The following is a 21,573-nucleotide window of genomic DNA, read 5'->3' on the forward strand; positions in this document are numbered from 1 at the left end:
AGATATATTATATAATATATATATATATATATATATATATATATATATATATATATATATATATATATATATATATATGTACATTAAGCAGAAATCTACTAGAGAAATTATTCCAATTTTTCTTCTTTTTAAATCAATATGTCTATTTAAAGTAAAATGCCCTCTGCTAGAAAAAATTCCTATTAAAAACAAGATTTGTATTGTACATAAAATACAAAATTCTCTCTGTCTCTCTCTCTCTCTCTCTCTCTCTCTCTCTCTTCACTGATTTTAACAATATTATACTTAAAATATTTTTTTCTCGATTTTAAAAGAATCTTCTTGAAGATACTTCATAATTATTAAAATAATTGAATGTAACGCGTCATGCATTTAGTCTGCACTTTGTGCGATATTATGGTACATGTCATTTTATAAAGCCTATTTTCTTATCTATATTAGAAAATCATTTAATTTTGTAAAATATAGTTCTATTTTGCGGTAAAAGACAATACATAAAAACAAGAAGTTCCTTCATTTCAATAGAGAATGCAAAGTATTAAGAGATCATATCTTGGATCATATAAGAGAATATTATATAACAGAATATCCTTCAAAAGTGAAATTATATTTTTTTGACTGTACAATTAAAAACCAACAAGAAACGACACACGAGTACACGCTTAAAACACATGTTGAGCTTTTAAAATGAGATATACGTGCACCCCAAACACAAAAATAAGCTTCTCGGCTAATGCGTGACCTAAATCGAGTGCCGGCTCAGTTGCAAGGAGTGTTGAATTAAAGCGCTACCGACGATTTATCAATTGAATCGCGAACGCTAAAATCGAATGTTCAAAGTTAGATTTGCACGTAGAGCACGCCGTTTCTGTACGACAAAAATAGACCGCTACATCACAAAACGCTACGCAGCTGCATGTCAGCGAGACGAATTTTTAACTAATCGTTCAACCAAAGTATCCTATCAAAAGCGAACTTTTTCCAAGCTAAATTATTTGAAGTAATCAAATTAATATGTGTTGATTAATTGTGCAGAAAATCGAAACAATGTCCACTTGAAAAATAAATCGATAAATGAAACTGAAAGTATGTGAATAAAATTATTTATGCGCCTCTCGCAATACAAGATCTTTCCTCTCTTTCTTTTATTCTCATCGCAATCGAAGTTTCCCTTCTTATTGTCGTTTCATCTCCGTTATACGTCGTCTACAATGGCAGTAGGAGTAGTGGTAAGAAATAAGCAGTAAGTAAATAGACCAATTGATTATTCTTGAATCGTGAGAATGGAATTGGTCAATTTACTGCCAATGTAAACGACGCATTACACTTTTGATACGTGCACAAGATACGACGTCGAGTGTCGCGTTTGACAATGCCAAGTGTTTCAGGCCGTCCAATGCGAGAATTGTAATTTAATTTAGGGCCACGCTGTGTCTTGTAAATAGGGCCGTGGTGTCAAGATCTGGTTACGAGCGGGGGTGTGGGAATACCCACCCAACTGGCGCCGGGCCAGAAAGCACCCGCTGCTGAATATCGGCAGGAAAGACACGGCTAGGAGGGGATAACACCATATAGCGTCGCGACGCACGGCGTCCGATTTAGTTTCTACTCGGCGTCATCTAAGTTTCAAAGTCAGACTAAACCGGAAAAACTATCGTCCACGAAGGAAACGACACTGCAACGACATGCCGGTACGTTTCCCCTCGCTGTCATTTCTCGTCTCGGTGACGATCGATCGCGACTCGATCGCGGAGTGACGCGACTTTGGTGGCTAAAAAGGAAATACATACTTATTTCTTATACACTATACTCTCTTAAAGTGAATCAGTGAATAGTCACCGATATTAGTTATAAGTATAGCACTGAACAATTTTAGTGCTGTATTTATACACGGAGAAATATAATTTTGCTCTTTTAGCAAAATCGTCATTGCTACTGTATTCGTAGTGACATCAAAAAATTTAGTTGATATAACTAATTTTACAAATTATTCGTTATCAGAGCAAAAGTAGCTTGGTTACCAGGATAGAAAAAATTTGTTGAGTGTATTTGTCCTAAGAATCACGTTAATTTGCTATTGATGCGAAATAATGTATCCTTAGCAAATTTATTTGCTATCGGAGCAAAACTGCAACTGCTCATATAAATCCATCATGGTTTTTATAGCAAAATAATTTGTAGATTCAGCAAATTATATCCAAATAGTGATTAGTACTCTTAGCAAATCTTTTTGCTGTCCATATAATAACGAAAAGATTTTGCTAGACCAGCAGAAAATTTGCTGGACCAGCAAATTATTGTTCTTCATGTAGCTGCAAATCAGTGTATATTTACTGCTTTCAATAATGTTTCTTTGATTCACTTTAAGAGAGTATACGTTCTTTTATAAATACGTGCAAACTATACGCGTATATTCGAAAGTGAAGGACGCGGCATGAAACTTTAAATTTCTTACTCAAGAAAAAAACGATTAATATACGATTCACAATACTATTCGAGAAATATATGAGATGCGTCGCAGCCGATATGAATGATAAAAAGATGACTTCGATCGCTAAATTTTATTAATAACAATTTCTTTTTCTTTAATGAACTTTTACTTTAATGAACCTTATATTTTTTGTTACGAACCAATTCATCATTCTGATACACGGATTTGCGTCAGCACTCCTCTTTGACGTATGCCTTTCTCCTTCACATCCGGTGTATTTATATCCTAACATAAATAACGTTATGCAACGCAGACTTTTCGACGTTATCCCCAGAAGTCGTAAAGCAGAAACGTAGATTTAGAGTATATCAGCGGATAACTTAACTGTGAGTTTCCGATCGAATAAAAATAGTTACGCTGTTCGAGTGAATATAAATGTGCTAATCAAATTGACAATTATTGCAATATGATAATTCCTTGCGAACATATACCGTCAAAAAAATATTATACAAATACGACCAACTGCCTGATATGTACACTGAGAAAAATTAAAATCAACAAATATTTCTTTGATGGGTATAGATCTAAATTCTCTTTTTTTAACTCAAATAATGTTTACCTGATTTAAGTAAACAATATTTGGTTTAAATAAAGAGAATTTAGATCTATACCCATCAAAGAAATATTTGTTGATTTTAAGGTAATTTTTCCCTCAGTGTACATTTATGACGATTCGATGCAGTGACAACATTAATCTGATACAACTCTTTCCTCCTTCATTGTTATTCCCTTTCTAGTCATTGTTGTAGATGACCTATAATTTGTTTGCGTCAATTCTGTTGTTTGATTTTCATCATCGCGTTAAAATCAAGATAGCAGTACATCTCGCGTTCTTCTTGATTGTAAGTGGATGTGAATTTATCGAGTCTCATGGCTAAGTTTGTCGAGTCTCGTCGTTACGCGCGACGCTGTGTGTGCGCGATTATAATGTGCAATTCATGCGGACGATACGACGTAATGCGTTCACGAGGACAGGTGCGTGGCTCGATCTGTCGCTAGCCAATTCACTGGAGCCGTGATTCGTATACCGGGCCCCACCTAATTTAACTTTAAATTTAGTGAGTGACCACGGCGTTGCGCGTCATGTTCGCAAAACGTCCTCGGAAGCGGCGCTGACGCTTTCGTCCGAGCGGAAGCCTGCTCCCCTTGAAAACGGAGCTTAAAATATCATCCCGAGTGGATGCGACGAGAAACACGTTGCCTCGGTAGAGTCTGACACTTAGCAGATAAGAAGTTGGAGAATTCTCAGTCGATGGTTTTCACATGACGTTGCGTTTGCATGCGAAGATTGATCCGTTCGTCTTGCGGCCAATATCGTGCGGTTAAACTAATTTATGGCAAACTCTGATGCTGCAGAAAGCACATGAATTGACAGGAAGTCCAATCTGAACTTTATCTTACTGCACTGAGAAAATATAGAAAATAGTAAATATCTTTTGCGTGCAAGTCCTGGTAATAATATATTTCTTTAAATCTGAATTATTTTATTGAAATAGATTAAACTTCTGTCATGAAAAGGCTAAGATTTCCTTAACATTTTAGGAAAATGTATCTTCTTATTTTTTTTATTTAAAAAATATATTTTCTTATTTGAAAAATATTTTATGTTAGTACAAGTAAATATGTTATTGACATTCACCGAATAAATATTTCATATTTCTTAGATATTTTTTTCTTTCAGTGTAGGATTTTATATTATTTGATTTTATATTATTTGAGTCATCAATACATATTGAGATTGAACAGCGATCATCTTCAATTATTCTTTAGAAATATATATCAAATGTAAATATAACAAGATATGAATTCTTATTCTTTTATCAATTCCAGGAAGACAGATAGATAGATAGATAGATAGATTTATTCAACTCGAGGAGAGAAATCCCTTTAGGCATACGATGCAAATACAAATACAGAGAGAGAGAGAAAAAGAGAGAAAGCACGTTCCGCAAACGCCTCGCGTCATGTCTATTTCATTAAAGCAATTTGGTTGAGAAAACACATTTTCGTAGATTGACGTCTACACGCTCGATTTTGCGAACACAAATCTACAATGATTACTACTTTGCTATCTATCAAACATAACATTGTAACTAAAAATAACTATGTTAAACGCACATCTGTCGTGAAAGAGAGAGACAAAGAGAGAGAGAGAGAGAGGAGGGAAGGAAAGAGCCGTTCATAGTATAACATATCGTACAAATAATGCGCTCAATTAGAGTTATACCGATCTCATGTTCAAAGTAATGCATCTTAATTAAATCAACGTACCGAAATATATATTCGCGCAGTTGCGCCGCTCCCGAGACGGTGCGCGCGATCGTGACGTTAATATAAATTGCACAATTCCATTGTATATCGGCAGCATCCAAACAACATCGCGTTTCCCAAAATATCGCACGCTCGGGCGAATCGCGTATTTCGTGTATTTCAACGATCGCCGTTACGCGACTACGGCATTTATCGCGCGCCTTCGAATACGCGACCTCGTCACCGTAATGTTTCATTTTGCTATAAATACTAATTTATAGCACCGACTAAAGGATGCCAGATTCGCTTGCGTCAGTCAGCTGCTCGAGTCGTAAATCGAATCACGTAAACGTTAAGAAATCCCAATTAAGACACAAGGGGTTATTTATCTCCTTTCTGAGCAAAATAGATTTCCCGATTAAATATTTTTCCGTATATAAGTAGAACACAAATTTATTATCATCTATCATCGTATACTGAAAAAAATCTAAAAAATAAAAGAAATACTTCTTCGGTGGGTATTCGAATATTTACTTGAACTTGGATTCTTTTATTTTAAATGAAATAAACAATTGCTTTCATGAAAAGCTAAGAAAATGTATATTTTCTTGTTTGAAAAAGTATGTTATTAGTACCCGTCGAAAAAATATTTTGCATTTCTTAGTGCACGTGAAACTTTAATTCATAGGATATCGTCATTCCCGATTAAATGTTACATTTCTATTGTTACATTTCTATTGAACACAAAGACTTTCATTCAGAGAAAACATATGATTCACTTGGCGTGTGAATTAAGACATAAATGTCAATTCACACGGCGCAGAGCGAAACAAGTGGCTGATGGTTTAAATACCACTTTGCCAATTTTAATAAAAGCCACGAGTTCAGACGCCGTATTTTATTTTCGACGTTGGACTTTACGTGGGTAATTCTACACCGACGCGTGCGATCTATTTCTGATACACAGCCATTTTTAAGTCGAAGAGAACATTTACAAATGCCCAAATGTGCGCGCGGTCGGCGTGCCCCGTGAAAATGCATTCCAAAGAAAATGTCATCGCAACGGAGCGAAAATTTATCGAATATGAGACAATTGCTTTAACTAACAGTAATTGTTAGCGACTATGTAAAAGACTAATTTCTATCTAATCTATATATTTTAGGCTCGCAACAAGGAGCAAGAGGGTGAGGTTCTCGCCTGGATTGAGGCTGTAGTAGGTGAGAAACTCCCCCCTGGAAACTACGAGGACATCTTGAGGGATGGTGTGATTCTCTGTCAATTAATTAACAAACTCGCGCCAGGATCGGTGAAGAAGATTCAATCTAAAGGCACCAATTTCCAGCTTATGGAAAATATTCAGAGGTGCGCGATACAGTAAATGACACATTCAGCGCATTCTTCAATCTTCGTACTGAAACTATAACTACGTTCTAAAGTTCATTTTAACCTGCCAACAGATTCCAAGCGGCGATCAAGAACTATGGCGTCCCGCAAGAGGAAATTTTCCAAACTGCGGATCTCTTCGAGAGACGTAACATCCCTCAAGTTACCCTCTGCCTGTATGCGTTGGGCAGAATTGTAAGTTTTCTGTATGACCAATCCATTTATAGAACCGTAACTACACTGAGGGAAAAATTACCTTAAGATTAATAAATATTTCTTAAGATCAATAAATATTTCTTTGATAAGTGCCATTAACATATTTACTTAAATCTAAATTCTCTTTATTTAAACCAAATATTATTAACTTGAATCAAATAAACAATATTTGATTTAAATAAAGAGAATTTAGATTTAGGTAAATATGTTAGTGGCACCCATCAAAGAAATATTTGTTGATTTTAAGGTAATTTTTCCTTCAGTGTAGGAACCGTTTGTAAGAAATTATTTTTACTACTTACTACAAAAGCGAACCAAGAGCGATTTTTACATTAAAAGAAATCGATAAGTCGATTTAAATTTTTATCTTTATAAAATTTATAGGAATTATATATTTATTAAAATTATAATTATAATTATAATTAATATATATTTATTAAAATTTATAGGAATTATATATTTTATTAGGAATTTAAGTACTATTTTTCTTATTGCTTGAAATAAAGAAATGATATCCAAATTTCGCAAGCCAATGTTAAAAAATGGATATCTATGGAAATTTGTTGATGCAAAGCGACGGCAATTTTATGTCTGTTATCGTCTAATTAAGACTTTACACGGAGAGAACGACTTGGTTAAATCAAATAAATACTTGTTTGGAATAGTCCAAACGAATTTTCTGATTGATCGAACAAAATTTTGTTTAAAGCAACAAAAATATTTATTTGCGACTTAGTTCCAAAGAAATATTTTTATTGTGTCAATTTGTTTGGACTATTCCAAAGAAACATTTATTTGATTCAATAAATCGTCCTCTCTATGTAGTTACCTGCACATTAAACAATAGTGACATTTAATTGACGAATATTTTTACGATAGACCCAGAAACATGAGGAATGGACTGGGCCAAGATTAGGACCGAAGATGGCGGATGAGAACAAGAGAACCTTCACGGAGGAACAGCTTCGTGCCAGTGAAGGTCAAGTGAATCTTCAAATGGGTTACAACAAAGGCGCCACTCAATCCGGTCACGGTGGTTTCGGCAATACGCGACATATGTAAATCTTTTTTAGATGCAAATTAACGTACGCCTATTACTACTACATACATCTACAATGACTGCTTAAGTTCTATCAAACATAGAGTAAAATAAAAATGTCGAAACAAGTCGCATTTTTCAATTACGTCCAAAATGCGAGGATAAAACTGTCTTCTTAACGTATTCATTGAATTTGCGTAAGTTTCGTCGTAGGTAATGTCCGACCATTTTTTACTGTCACTACTGTTATCGATATAAATGAGTTACTTCGAAAGTACTTCGCGTTAGTACTTTTCCGACAAGTTACAAATCATAGAAATCATCTATTTTACACCGTTATGACATGTATATCTGGAGTATCCGATAACTATACAATTACTACTTTTCAGTCAACTTCAGATATTGATATTTAACAACTCTAATATATATACATTATATTCTTCTTCCTTTTCTATATATAAAGCGCCCATAAGCAGTGTTAATTATTATAACCTTCTGTCTATTTGCGACAGAATATATTTTTTATATAAACTCACAACACAGTGTAGTTTGCATGTAAATGTAAATATAAGCTCTTTTTGCTGTCGATGAAATTGCGAGGTAAAAGCGCTTTATATTTTACGGAATCCTAATTTATTTAAACGTACACATACGCACACGTACAATCCCAAACAATTTTTACCACACATTACAATTACATTTTGTGTTAAATATACGTACTCGTTGTCGGTTGAATACGTGTTGTCTTAAACAACAATAAAAAAGTGTTGCACATTAATATTACATGAATATTTGAGAAAAAACATTACACAAATACTAAACACTTGCACTAGATACTTACAACATTTAGGCCTAGTTGCACCAATTATTTATATTGGTTACACCAATTATTTTAGCTTTAAGCGAAACTTAAACATATATCTATCTTTATCTTTCTTTTTAAATAAATGAAGACAGACATATATTTAAGTCTCACTTAAAACAAAAATAACGTTGGTGCAACCGGGCCTTACACATATAAACGTATATATCTCTTGTAAACACATCTACACCCTTAGAAAAAATTACTTTAAGTTGTTAAAATTAACTTAAAGTTGCTTAAAGTTACTTAAAGTTATTTATAGTTAACTATAAGCAACTATAAGTTAATTTGAACATCTTAAAGTAATTTTTCCTAAGGACATACACATACGCGAACGTAACATTGCACCGCACTACTATACAGATACCAATGCGTATAATTTAAAAGGTTCAATATATAAAAATTCATATAGACCTCTAGAATATATAAAAATATATGAAAATAGTTCGTATGTTTTACTGTATAATAATCACACATTCTCTGACTTCAAGTAATATTTTATAAAAACAATTATATCGCGGATAAGTTGGCTTTTTTATTTGTTTTGTAAATCAAATTGTGAACAAGTTTTGTAGAAACTGTTAAATTAAATCAGTATGCAAAATTCTACACTCTTGTTATTATTTACACATAATATGCGTGTATGTAACACATACTAGAATTACTATGAAGAAACGACTATGTTACTTTCCTCAACTTGAGTCCCACTATCGTACGTTAACTAGATTGCAGTTCACCGTAATAAATTTACCGCAACCTTAAAATGCATTGTGAAAAGAGACAATCTATAAATAAATCTCCGCAATATACGCTAATATTACAAGCGATTAAAAGGAGGAAGTAATGTAACAGCCTCAAAGATACCGACATTGCCATTTGGGACTAAGCCAACCTCATGAAATGTTTCGCGATGGTCATTCCGCTCATGTGCTGGCAATCCATTTTGCACTAATGAAGTTAATCGCGAGACACTAAATCTCCCTAATATGTCACAGAGAAAATTTACGGCTATCATTTTGCAAAGATAATTTTTTACAACTGAAAAGAAATCTAAGAGACTTGGAACATATTAAACTCTATGACAGGAGTCAATATTCGTCCCTTATTGCATTTTATATTTTTGTGAAGATGTAACTCGATTATATCATGGCGGGGAAAGAGGGAAATTAATTTTATACAACATATCGGACGACGAAACATTTTCTCGTGCGACGTGAAATCTACCTGCCTTCGTACTTCTGTATGTTTATCTTTGTACCCACACAGAGCTTACACGTACCGAAATAACCGCTATTGTTTGTAAATAAGTCGGGAACGCGAGTCCGTGTCATCGCAACGCGCTTTTTTGAATTTTTTCTGGAGAGTAACCCGCACGTGTCACATTTTCGCGCGCGTTGCGCTGCAGTATAATTTAATTCATACTTTTGCTTTCCTTGGCAGATCTCAGTGCCTTTCGGTTTATTTCTGGATCGCCGTGGCACGGCGGCCATTGCTGGACTCGGGTCACGGCTCCATATCAGCTTATTACGGAATGGAATCGACCTTCCCGGAAGGCGAAGTTCCTAAGACGCGTTTCAATTTTTTCTTTGTTACTAATTATTAAATAACTCTGCTGTTATCTTATAAACATTTTTGTTAGATCAATATCATCAATTCGTTACCATTCCATTAGCACGATTCAGAATGTGCGCAAAAATTCGCTTGTCCCGAAACTCGATGTTAGAGGACGATTATTTGTTTATCACTATCCCAGTTTATGTGTATTTGATATTATATTTAATTAGATCTGATTAAATCAACGTAAAGATTTGCTAATTCCGAAACCCGATGTACATTTAAGAAAGAAATTATTCGCTCGCTCTCGGCAAGAAAAACAAGAACCACGACCGATCAGTTTCGATCGATGACTCACTGTTAAGAGTGAGTCCTGAATTAGAAGCGTTTTAATACGCGAGGATCCGCGAAAGTCTCGCAAATTGATGTACTGAGTCAGAGTAGTCCAAAATAGAAAAGTTTCCACCGGAAACTTCGAACACGAGAGATCGTTAAAGATACACGATCGCGCGATATATTAAGACACATAAGATTCATGACGCACGATTTCACGCGCCCTTCGTCGCGAATCCATCATTGTCTCGACTCGATATATCCGCGCGAAGTCGCGAGAATCGCAATCAAACGGAGGGAACGAGTGGAATCGACGAACGCATATGATATCGCGTTCTCATTTACTATCAGCTCGAAAAAATGGCGCGTGACTTACCTGCCAAAGTGGGCGTCCGGGCATGGCGTCCAGGCGATTTGCGTAACTTCTCCTCGGCTTCCTCTCCCAAATACCACGGAGTGTCGTGCGCCGAGAGCAGCTTTTCACCGACTCAAGCTCAAGCACAAAAAGTGTGCTCCACCGCGGCTGCCCTGCGTATATATGCGTGACAGGTGCGCGTTAGTATTGGTGAAAACGTGGGGGCGCTTCTATATATGGATCACTTACTCACCACTTACTCCAGTGCCGAATGCGATCTATCGGATCCTCATGTACAATCCGCGGGGATGTACGGCGAAGTAGCGCCAACGCTCGATCGATGACCTATCACAATAGCTGTTACAACGGCTGACCTATCGATGACTGGAAGAAAAGCAAAAAAACAGATTGAAACGACTGCTTGACAGAGATGCCTTGCACTGGACATTTCCTCGCTAAACAGAAGTCTTACTTTCGAGTCACCTTTTGCGCGCCAGACGCCGTTCTCAATTGCTCTGCAAAAGGTTACACAATGACTGCAGAACGAGTCGTTCCAGCTATCTGGGGGAGTGCGTATGTGTAGCTAGAAAACATCTCGTATGGTAGTCAACGAGGTAGCGTGGCCGAGCGGTCTAAGGCGCTGGTTTAAGGCACCAGTCTCTTCGGAGGCGTGGGTTCGAATCCCACCGCTGCCATTTCTTTTTGCTTTTTCTGCCCCGTTCGTGAGAACGCGCGCGACGCGACACCCGCACTTCGCGCCCACGAGCAAGCAGTGCGCGCCGACCACGCGACGTGCGATTAGCAGAGACGCAGTGGTAGCGTCTTCCTCGAAGGTCCAATAGGTTGCGTCGGCACGCGGCGCCGTGGTTCACACCTAACAGGATAACATGCGCCGCGAGCAAGTCCGAGTTCAATTAGACTCGCAATGGCATCTGGCGTATCGTGCCGGCACGCTCGGCAGACCCGTGGCGACATCTCTCGCGACGGTATTGCACTACAAGTCTAAATCGTAGAGCGAGTAATGTCCCAAGTAGAACAACTCAAAGTTATCTTAAAGTATTCCATTTTATTATATAAAATTAGATCAGGATAACTTTATTTTATTAAAAAAGTTGAGTTTCTGTTTACTGAAAAGGTTATCTGATGTCCGCCCGAAAGATAACTTTTAATATCCAAAAAGATATCATTTAGATATAAAAGTATCAAATTGGTACGTGGATACAAATTAAATATATATTAAATGATAACTGTAAGATGCATAAGTGAACTAGCTTTTAATTAACTGTAAATTAAACTGTTATTTAATCGATGTCATATTAATGGAGACGAATTATTGACATTGACTTGTTATCTTATAGATACGTTCCAAAAGTTAACCAATAGGCAACCTGTTCTATTTAGGATGTGATACGCTCGCGTTATTCGCACCGGCGTTATTCGCACAATAAGACCGTTATACGAGCGATTGCACGACTAAATATGATTTTTTAAGACTGAGAACTTTTTTTTGTATATGTACAAAGATTTTGTAATTAAGTGAAATTACACTGCTCGTGTGTCAAGTTTAGTTTCACGATAAAACGTGTGCCTGCACATAATTTACGAAAGAAAATTATCCGCGGTCTAACTAAAGAATTTACGACTTCGTACTCGCGGTATCTTTGCTTAACAATAAATATAAGTGTACACGTTATTCTCTTACACAAACTAAAGTTCGTTTTAGACATGTATGCAAATATTCACGACTAAATATAATTTTAATGCTGCAATTCTAAACAGAATCAGAAGTCTCGTAACTTGTTCTCGTAAAATACGTAAGAATTTATGAGTAGATTTACAATTCTATGCAATATTATATGTCGTACAATTACTCGTAAAATCTACGATTACTCGTGAATCTACAATTTCATGTAATTTACGATATTTACAAATGATTGTACGACATATGATATTGCATACAATTGTAAATCTACTCATAAATTCTTACGAATTTTACGAGAACAAGTTACGAGACTTTTCTGCTTAGAATTGCAGAATAAGAATTTTTGTATATGTACATAGATTTTACGATTTTGAGATTACATTGTTCGTGTCAAGTTTCACGATAAAAAGGGACAATAGTCGCACAGAATTCACGATAACGGAAATGATCCGCTATCTAATTAAAGAATCTACGACTTCATATTCGAAGTATCTTTGATCAACAATAAACACAGGCGCACCCGTTACTCCCTTACACAAAGTAAAACCCGTTTTAGATCATTTCTAATTCGCAATCTGAATATCCGGGATAGTTGTATGCAAGGATATTATATCTGTAAGACGAAATTTACCTTCAGCGAGATTAAGGTAGGATTCCAATCGACGGGATAAGGTGTGAAAGAATATGTGTGTGTGTATATGTGCTCCTTACGGAAGCTTGCTCGTGCAGTCCTCATGCTCCTGCAAGCAGATGGGATCCTGTTGACGTTGTTGTCGTCGGGGGCTCGCCATTCCTGCCCGTTTCGATAGAAAGGGATCGTTATTGAACGCTTATGAAACGGCGAAGGGGAGAACGGAACGGCCGCTATAATAATAATCATAACATCGGAAAAAGGAGAACGGAAGTGTGCTCCGGAGCGACGTGGTATCCTGATACAGGTTTCATTCAAAAGATGCTACCACGGACCACGCCCAATCGACGCGCAGCTCTCTTCACGAGAGAAATCGCCGAGTTACCGATACGTCGTAAGTGGACCAGCTGAATAACGTTGCGTCATTAATTTCATAGACACACGCAAATAGTTACTGTTATACAATATTTTATAATTAGTAACGTAATTAGCATTCATACACACATCCGCGCGTGAGCTTTGAACCACACAGCAAATGAGAGCATCGCTGAAACGAGAAATGAACGAGAATTGCCGTTACAGCGACAAGCGTTGTCTGTATTCATATTTCTTTTGTTCTTTTCATTCGCGATTTTTATTTTATTATATTTTTATCATTATTTTATTATACTGTTACGTGTCAAAGAAATTATAACGACGAATGATCATTCGCGCAATGACTTGTGTCTCGTCGTCGCATCTGCAGACGACAACATTGTGTAATTTGAGGAAACTTGGAAGTTTCTTGTTCTGTTCTTGTGTCACCCGGTGCGTTTTGACGCGACAAATTCAATGAGTACATCGAATTTCGCAGTTCTCTTCGTTGTAGCGTACGGTAATTGAATCCAAATCGTCATCAGACGCGCGTCGCGCGAGATCGTAGTCTTCCAGGAAAACGAAAGGACTAGTTATCGATCTAACAAAATAGATATAACTCGACTCCGTGGCGCAACGGTAGCGCGTCTGACTCCAGATCAGAAGGTTGCGTGTTCAAATCACGTCGGGGTCAAAAAGCCGTAACTTTTGTTACGCGAGATAACCTCACGAAGCGCATCCATTCCCCATGTAATAGCAATTCTCGTTGTTTTTTCTTTTTTTATTTCGAATCGCGCTTGCAAATATCACGACGCGTTGCCGCAATGTCCGAACATTCCGAGTGGCGAGTTAAGCTCTACGCACTTATAGGAATAAGAACGAACATAACCTAACCTAGAAAAATGTGAAATTATTTATTATTTAAAACAAAGGAACAGAATAGACTAACGCACCGCAAATTACGAATTAAGAGTCAGGAATAAAAATGACGCAATATTGGATATGAAAAATAACTCGTATAAAATATACTCAATATTTGATATTTATTCCTTCTCCGTTGTGCGTAGGGCCTTAAAATTCGGTCGCCTGAATATCTTTCGGTTATCGAAAATATTCGGCGCGCTGCCCGTTGCTCCAGTCGAGGCTGCAAATTTATCGCACCGTCGCGCGATCTGTCGCGCAGCTCGGAATCAGGTCGGAGTCGGAGCAGTATTCGGAGACCGCGAACGGTTCCGAACGGAACGCTGGCTTGGCGGGAACGCTCGGCTTCGTGCTCGACCTTCAGGCGAAACGAATCGCGCGCGTTATTCTTCGGCGTTCGCACGCACGTACACGCACGCGAGCGAGCAAGGCGAGAAAAGTCGGCTCGAGTAACGCGGTCGTCGCGTATTCGCGGCCGCGTCCCTTCGCAATAAAGCACGATGCGTGCTCACATCCCGCACACAGTCCGTACTCTACCAGGGCAGCATGAACGGTGCCCTTTCTCCTCTCTCGTACAGTTGAGCGTCATTCGCGCGGGTTGTCTCATTTAGCCCCTCCTCGTACCAGGCGAGCACGCGACGCGAGAAGCTCGTGCTCGGCCAGGCGTACGATTCTTGTATTACCTACGACACGTACTTTCGTCGGAAACGGTTTCCGCTCAACAGGATTACATGCGTGTCACGCGAGCGAGATAACGACGGCTTATCAATCGATAATGGAAACCGGCGCCTGAATGGCATGGTCAACCCCGGTGACATTCTCTCCTCCGACATCTCGGTCGCGAACATAACGCCACGTGTTAACGCTACGGTGTCATGCTCGACGGATGATGCGAGGACAAAATGAGCAATATTTACTGATTTTGGAATATTTTATTTATGAGGCATTTTTTTCTTTCTTTCATCAAAATTATCTTGAAACACATGAGCCATTTGAAGGTTATGCGAGAATTCAACGAAAGAATTCTCTCGCATGACATCCCATCGCGGATTTATTCGAAAGTGAGTTTATGGACTCGCCCTTGTCCGCAGACGTATGTATACATTTCGTAGAGCAGCGCTGGATATAGTAGCTGCGCGTCCCTGAACTGGCTTTCTTACGCAACGCGTGTCGTCGATACCCACGACGAACTCCGAACATGCGCGAGTTCGTCCAAATGGCAAGGTGCTCCCCTCGAGGCGACCATGAAACCAGTGCTCGATCGAATCTCGCCGAGGGAGTTGGCGCGGCACGAAGGACGCGCCGAGAACGAAACTCGCGTCGTTCCCTTCCTATACCTAACCTACCGACCTACGCCGTTCCCCCGTTCCGTCGTTCTCGGCGCCGCTAATTTACACGCGGCCGCGCGGTAATCTGCAGTCAACGGGCAGAATGGACATAATCAACAATTTAACCGACTGGCGAGCAGGAGCGCAGCAGCGGACAGCTGGCGAGCTGACGCGACGGCGGCAGCGGTCGCGCCACGCGCTAACCTCCCACCGTCAGCTGTTCGCCGTGGATCGGAAAGACACAATTTTGAGGAAGAGCCGCGCGGGCCCTAAGCACCGTCGCGACTCGCCATAGCCCATTGGTCCACGGCGATCTCTTTCCACTGCTTATTGGTTCATTAACTCCGGCGTGGACGGAAATTTCGGCAGGGCTACATGGACCCGCGGCTGCCGGGACGGCGCGTGAATCCCGCCCGAGCTGCGTCCACTGGGAGATTCGCACGCGGCCACAGGTCCTCGTTGTGCCGAACGACCGCTCTCTGTCACGCTCGGAACGACGGAAGCCCGCCGTCGCGGGAGGACAGTGACACCGTTTTTCCCCAAAACCGGCATTAATAATACCGCAATCTCTCTCCCGCGTGCGCGCGCCGCCGCCACCGCCGCCGCCATCGACAAATGCGAAGCGCAAACGTCGACTTCGACCGTACGAACTTGGCGTCTCCTTGGAGTTTCATCGAATTACGCCGCGCGCACGTCTCGCACCGCGCAACGCGGCCAAATGGATCGAACGTTATTACGTTTTCCCCTAAAATTTCAGATACCGCACGCAGAAGTGGGGATTCGCTATATGCCGCGAGGAGCGACGTGTGTGCGCGCTCATGTGTGTATGTGTGTATGTAGATATACAGGGTGACTCGCGCGGGACTTGAACGAGACATGATGACTCGTTGACATCCGCGGCTGCGACGACGGAAAATGGAATTGCGACCCACAGATAGTGAATAAAAATTTAATACAAGCTTGAGAAAAGTTTAATAAAGAAGTTGAAACAAGTTTGAGAGGATCATCAGATCAAATCTGATCTCAGATTCTGTTTCTCAGAATTGTGCGTTCGTAAGACGCCGTAGTTTTAACTCCGTTCTCCTCTCTCGTCGCACGAATATTACTTTACTCTCTGTACATTCTCTTCTGCTGAACAAAGTCCTGTAACTTATTCTCAGATAAACAATTGCACGAAAACATATAGCCCCTCCTGTAAAGCTCTGTTAAGTTTGCATCTCAATAAATAAACACCAAAAAACAGACTGCATCTCGCGGTTGCCTGTTCCTACTGAAATATCCCATGAAATACAGCCGTATCGTCGTCTCGCCTACTTATTGCACGTTTGTCCAACGTCTCTCTATGGGGAAGCGCGTTCTCTCCTGTAACTTCGCGATACACCCTGTACATGCTCGTGCGTGTGCGAACGTAGTGGCGGGCTTGTTGTTGACACTAGCGCTTCTATCGGTGGCGTCATGAAATTACAGACGGCCGCATGCGTTCCTGTTGAAAAAATTCCTCACGGGCGAAAGTCAAGGTATGACGGAATATCGCAATAACCGCGGCCAGGCCGGAGTCGACGGCTTACTCGGCTCGCATGCTTTCCTGGTGCTAGGAGGGGCTCGGCAAGACAACCCGCGCGAAACTCTGTTCAACGTAGGGAGAGCGACCGCCTCCTGCGAGCTCTTGCCACCTCGTGCTAGCCGGATATGATGGTGCTCGCATGCGGGATGTGAGCACGCACCACGTGCTCGTCACCGAGCACATTGGGGTGACGGCCGACGGACGATCGGCGATCGACGACCACCGCCGCCACCGCCGCCACCACCGCCACCGCCGCCACCGCACTGCTGCCGACCATTCGCGGTCGCGCTCGCCGGTGTAACCGCGAGAGCTCTCTCGACTTTCCTACAGACGATCTAGTCAGAGACTGCGCCGCCGGATTACCGCGCAACCACGTGTTTGACCATGAACACGAAAATCATGAGCGTTGAAACTTGAGTAGTAAGCCAGTCGGCCAATCACAGTCTGGGATTGCGTTTTCGAGCTTTCTCCGCTGTGATTGGTCGGTACGAGCGTAATTTTCGCCTTAATTAATTCTAACGACGAAGAACCGGCATTACAGAATGTCACGAGAATGTTGCGTGCCACGCACAAAAAAAATATAAGTTATTCGTCATAAATAACGCCGAAGAGATATTTGCATTATTGCAAACGAGTTTAAATGGGTGTAACAATGAAGAATCATTTCAAACACTTCCCTCATAGCATAAGATCTTGAAGGGATATCTTGGGAACTTATGCGGACATTTAACAATCCTCTGGATGTCTTTGGGACATCTTTTAAATCTTGTGTTATGTGGGTTAATACCACATTGTGAAGATTGTTATATTGGAATTATTCGAAACGAAGAAAATATACTCGACAAATTATATTGAAATTCTTCATTTGAAGAAATATTATTTAACGATTATGATATGATAGTATCTTACCTTGCTTATTACAATTCATGTTCGACGTAAAGTTTACCACAAAGACTTTCGTAAGGAATATGCTTGTCCACACGTAGACCCATTGAAAGTATTCGGTACTCAGGAGCGAATTAATACGAAGACTCCGTGGCGCAACGGTAGCGCGTCTGACTCCAGATCAGAAGGTTGCGTGTTCAAATCACGTCGGGGTCATTCTTACTTTTTTTGTCGTCTTTTTTATTATTTTTGAATGACAGACGTGACCCGCCATTTTTGTTGCTTTTTTCAACAACGACATTCACGATGACGTGAGCGCGCCCTCAAGCCCTTGCATATCGGGAATAATATCAACTAGCGCTAAATACTGTCGACATGAAAATGCAATTGATATCAGACTGATAATTACGTTTAACATTTTACATATAGTTATATATTAAGATATTTTTTAATAACATATACTGTGGTTGTTGTAAAATGTTCCTGACATTATCTGTACGACACAACAAGTAGCAGTCGTGGCCGAGTGGTTAAGGCGTCTGACTAGAAATCAGATTCCCTCTGGGAGCGTAGGTTCGAGTCCTACCGGCTGCGGAAAAAGGTGGTTATTTTTTATCGTTTAATATACTTTTTTTTATAATACAGGAACGTCTCGATTATTCATATTGCGCATGAAAATAAAGCGTTGCTCTTGTGAATTGTTTATATTTTTTATCAGAAATGATAAATAAAACTTTAAAAATTATTTGTTATTATTTTTGTGAATATTCTCTACGTACATATATATACTACAATCTTTGAGCACGACACCAACTTCTCCTCGATAGTATAGTGGTTAGTATCCCCGCCTGTCACGCGGGAGACCGGGGTTCGATTCCCCGTCGAGGAGTGTTTCCTTTTTTGATTGAGAAATAAATATTTATCTTATTTTTTAATATAATTATACTTGTGTTATATTTATGTGTTATTTGTAAAAAAAAATCTAGCATTTAAATTTAATATCTAAAAAGGAATTTTAGATGGAGAATACAATTTAATGTTGGTATTTTTGTATGTATTAATATTAATAATATAATACAAAATAACACAATAGCTGAATAAGAAAAGTTTTAAATATATTGTAATATTATGATGTTATGTACTATTTATACATTACACAGCTGATAATGATCGATTTAATTGTATTAAATAAATCATTAATATTAGTAATATGAGATACAAATATAACACAGTATAAAAATAATTATATAATATAATATATAAAACTACTAATAAAATTCATAATTCGAAGGGAAGCGCGAAGGCGCCGTGGCTTAGTTGGTTAAAGCGCCTGTCTAGTAAACAGGAGATCGGGGGTTCGAATCCCCCCGGGGCCTCAGAAGTTGTATTTTTGTATTCCAAGTTAACTCTTGCACATTTTTTTAAGAGCTATCATCTCTAAGCGATAACGTGTCAATTATAATTATCAGGGATTTGCAGATGCAATTAACTATAAAAAACACATTTTTTTTACAATTTTATAAATAGATCTACAAATTACACATATGTGTGAGAGCATATATTTGATTATTTTTATTTACACGAAATAATGATAGTGAAAAATTGTTAAATACTTAGTTATTATATAAAAAGTTCAAATATATATTATTATATTTATGTATATTATATTTTCCCATAATAAATAAACATGTGTTTATGTGTACATTATATCTATGTTATTATATATGTGTTTATGTGTGCATATTATAAGTTTTATATAAAAATTATTATAAATAAAAATATTGTTTCTGCTATAGCAAAAGTTATATACACTGCAATTATATATATATTTAGAATTAAAAGTCGAACTTGTACCCATTTCCGGAGACCTTTACATGCGCTACTGATGGTGCAGATGAGTAAGCAACACCCAGTAAATTCTTCGACGTTTGTTCGGATTGTTGTTCTTGCTGTTGGAACTGATTATCTTGCTCTGGTACCTATATATAGTTACTATTAACAAAAATCACACTTAAAATACGATCAGACAGAGATTGTTCCTTCTTTTTTATATAAAATAATTCAACAGTACTGTGTTAACGTTGTCACTGTTATATTGCATAATATAGTAACTTAAATTTTTATCTTTATACCTTCCTACATCGAGCATAATACAAAAGAAATTTACCTGCTGCGTGTCAATTGTTTGCAACTGCTCTTGTTGAGCTTGTACTTGCGCTTGTCTAAGCGCGAGCAGTTGCGCTAATTGTGCTTGATAAGCATTCGGTTGATATCCGTGTAAATATGCTTGCTGCTGCTGCTGCTGTATGTATGCTAACGCAGTAGCGGGATCTACCGTGGCTTGATAAGTTAATGGTCCAGTTGTTGGTGTTGTTGCAAAAGTTTGAGCCACTCCATAGCCATTCGCAGTAGAAGCAACTGGATAATATCCTGGAAGTTTAAGGTTTCCCTTTAGTTATCGCAAATATAGATTTCTTCTTATAAAATATAAGTTGCTCTGTAAAAATAAAATCACCCATCTAAAACCCATTCGTTTTATTTTAATTCTCTTAATAATTTATTTCTTTTATTTCTCTTAGTAATTCTAAAATTTATTGCAAAATGACTTAATATAATTCTCTAAAAATTTAATAATACTCTCTCTAAAAACACAAACCTGGACTGGGATTTCTGTAAGCAAGAATCTGCGCCAAACTCGGTAGAACCCTTTGCGCTAATTGAGGATTGCCGATACTGGAGGAGAACGACTGATGAGAATTGGGTCCACTAAATGCAAATGATGTTTGCGTTAAACCCGGCCTAATAAAACTGAAGGAGGTGTGTGGCTCTGAACTGCCTAGTACGTTTGTCGGTTTTACGGTTTGAATCGGTGCTTCCGCCGCGATGAGAGAACAACACAACGCACCAAAGACAGTTATGTGTATCTGTACATTATGAAATGTATAATTAATAAAAGTAACTGTAATATACAAAGATAATTGTGACATTGAAATATTTCTTCTTAATTAATATAAACTATAATAATAATATATAATTGTGTAAATAACCCTTTATAATAGAGATCATTAAATGCTAATTATCCATCATTCCACTAAAAAAGATCACGCTTACATTTACTCCATAATCACAATCATTTCGATCATCCTTATTGTAATGTGTATCGATAAAATGTATCGATATATTGTATTAATAAAAAGTATGAGATGTTTTATAAGACATTAAATTATTATTATGAAAATATTAAAGAAATGTAAAAATTATGAAATGTACAAATTACAAAATTAGCATTTAAATGCAAGTATATCACATCACAATCTGTCATAGTTGTTCACTCACCAACATTGTAACAAATCGTACGAGTAATCTTGCAGCGTGATAATAGAAGCACAGTATTATCGCTGGCGAAAATCACTACGGTATTACAGCGCCAGGAAAACCTGTGGGACGCTATATACTACGGAAGCAGTCGCTTCGAAACGTGAGTCGCATCTGATCGGCATCATTTTAGTAGACACTTTCTCCGAGATGTCAGTATCGAATAATTCATGTACTCTAATCGGGTGTGATAGCTTCTCTTTCAAAATGCTAACAGACTATCATATGTCGAATCTAGCGTAATAAGATATTATTTGCCTACATTTTTACGCATAAACGACAATGGGAATTGCAGGTTTGAATTAAAAAGCAAAATTGTCTCTGCTAAG

General features: G+C 38.4%; 3 protein-coding genes and 6 non-coding genes across 11 annotated transcripts in view; 7 read left to right on the forward strand and 2 right to left on the reverse strand.

Annotated features, from left to right (window-relative positions):
* Window positions 1-11,113, reverse strand: part of LOC116841618 (muscle-specific protein 20-like) — a 35,864-nt gene extending 24,751 nt beyond the window's left edge. The window contains exons 1-3 of the mRNA XM_032809760.1: window positions 10,957-11,113; window positions 10,738-10,868; window positions 10,506-10,657 (exon numbers count right to left, since the gene is read on the reverse strand). Of these exons, the coding sequence (XP_032665651.1) occupies window positions 10,506-10,529 (24 nt within the window). The 5' untranslated portion in view covers window positions 10,530-10,657; window positions 10,738-10,868; window positions 10,957-11,113. The remainder of the gene's footprint in view (window positions 1-10,505; window positions 10,658-10,737; window positions 10,869-10,956) is intronic.
* Window positions 1,540-8,163, forward strand: LOC116841619 (muscle-specific protein 20). Its single transcript, XM_032809761.1, has 4 exons — window positions 1,540-1,691; window positions 5,905-6,104; window positions 6,200-6,320; window positions 7,221-8,163. The coding sequence occupies exons 1-4, from the start codon at window positions 1,686-1,688 to the stop codon at window positions 7,401-7,403; spliced, it is 510 nt and encodes a 169-aa protein (XP_032665652.1). The 5' UTR covers window positions 1,540-1,685; the 3' UTR covers window positions 7,404-8,163.
* On the forward strand, window positions 11,098-11,179 carry Trnal-aag. The gene has a single exon. It is a non-coding gene; the product is annotated as a tRNA-Leu (tRNA).
* A 2,614-nt stretch (window positions 11,180-13,793) lies between these two features.
* Window positions 13,794-13,865, forward strand: Trnaw-cca. Its single transcript has one exon. It is a non-coding gene; the product is annotated as a tRNA-Trp (tRNA).
* Window positions 13,866-18,013: 4,148 nt separating this feature from the next.
* Window positions 18,014-18,085, forward strand: Trnaw-cca. Its single transcript has one exon. It is a non-coding gene; the product is annotated as a tRNA-Trp (tRNA).
* A 296-nt stretch (window positions 18,086-18,381) lies between these two features.
* On the forward strand, window positions 18,382-18,463 carry Trnas-aga. The gene has a single exon. It is a non-coding gene; the product is annotated as a tRNA-Ser (tRNA).
* A 223-nt stretch (window positions 18,464-18,686) lies between these two features.
* Trnad-guc lies at window positions 18,687-18,758 on the forward strand. The gene has a single exon. It is a non-coding gene; the product is annotated as a tRNA-Asp (tRNA).
* A 343-nt stretch (window positions 18,759-19,101) lies between these two features.
* LOC116841596 lies at window positions 19,102-21,568 on the reverse strand. Of its 3 annotated transcripts, XM_032809705.1 has the most exons (4): window positions 21,206-21,568; window positions 20,526-20,793; window positions 20,037-20,299; window positions 19,102-19,848 (listed from the first exon to the last, which is right to left on the reverse strand). In XM_032809705.1, exons 1-4 carry the CDS (start codon window positions 21,209-21,211, stop codon window positions 19,705-19,707), a joined length of 681 nt encoding a protein of 226 aa, XP_032665596.1. In that variant the 5' UTR covers window positions 21,212-21,568; the 3' UTR covers window positions 19,102-19,704. The 3 variants fall into 3 exon arrangements, with proteins under 3 accessions (XP_032665596.1, XP_032665595.1, XP_032665597.1); XM_032809704.1 differs by having other exon boundaries at window positions 20,526-21,568; XM_032809706.1 differs by having other exon boundaries at window positions 19,698-19,861; window positions 20,526-21,568.
* On the forward strand, window positions 19,172-19,245 carry Trnat-agu. Its single transcript has one exon. It is a non-coding gene; the product is annotated as a tRNA-Thr (tRNA).
* Window positions 21,569-21,573: the final 5 nt, after the last annotated feature.

The sequence above is a fragment of the Odontomachus brunneus genome, unplaced genomic scaffold (assembly GCF_010583005.1).
Source record: "Odontomachus brunneus isolate Ranch 3 - 2012 unplaced genomic scaffold, Obru_v1 Obru_scaffold_017, whole genome shotgun sequence".
NCBI classification, from domain to species: Eukaryota; Metazoa; Arthropoda; class Insecta; order Hymenoptera; family Formicidae; genus Odontomachus; species Odontomachus brunneus.

Excerpts from the sequence above, each read along its gene's own strand:
- LOC116841596 (XM_032809704.1), bottom strand. The coding sequence starts at position 20,856 with ATGTCACAATTATCTTTGTATATTACAGTTACTTTTATTAATTATACA. Across the intron at positions 20,300-20,525 it reads TTACAGAAATCCCAGTCCAG|GATATTATCCAGTTGCTTCT; the intron begins GTTTGTGTTTTT and ends TTAAACTTCCAG. Across the intron at positions 19,849-20,036 it reads AAACAATTGACACGCAGCAG|GTACCAGAGCAAGATAATCA; the intron begins GTAAATTTCTTT and ends AACTATATATAG.
- LOC116841619 (XM_032809761.1), top strand. Across the intron at positions 6,105-6,199 it reads CTTATGGAAAATATTCAGAG|ATTCCAAGCGGCGATCAAGA; the intron begins GTGCGCGATACA and ends ACCTGCCAACAG. Across the intron at positions 6,321-7,220 it reads TGTATGCGTTGGGCAGAATT|ACCCAGAAACATGAGGAATG; the intron begins GTAAGTTTTCTG and ends TTTTTACGATAG.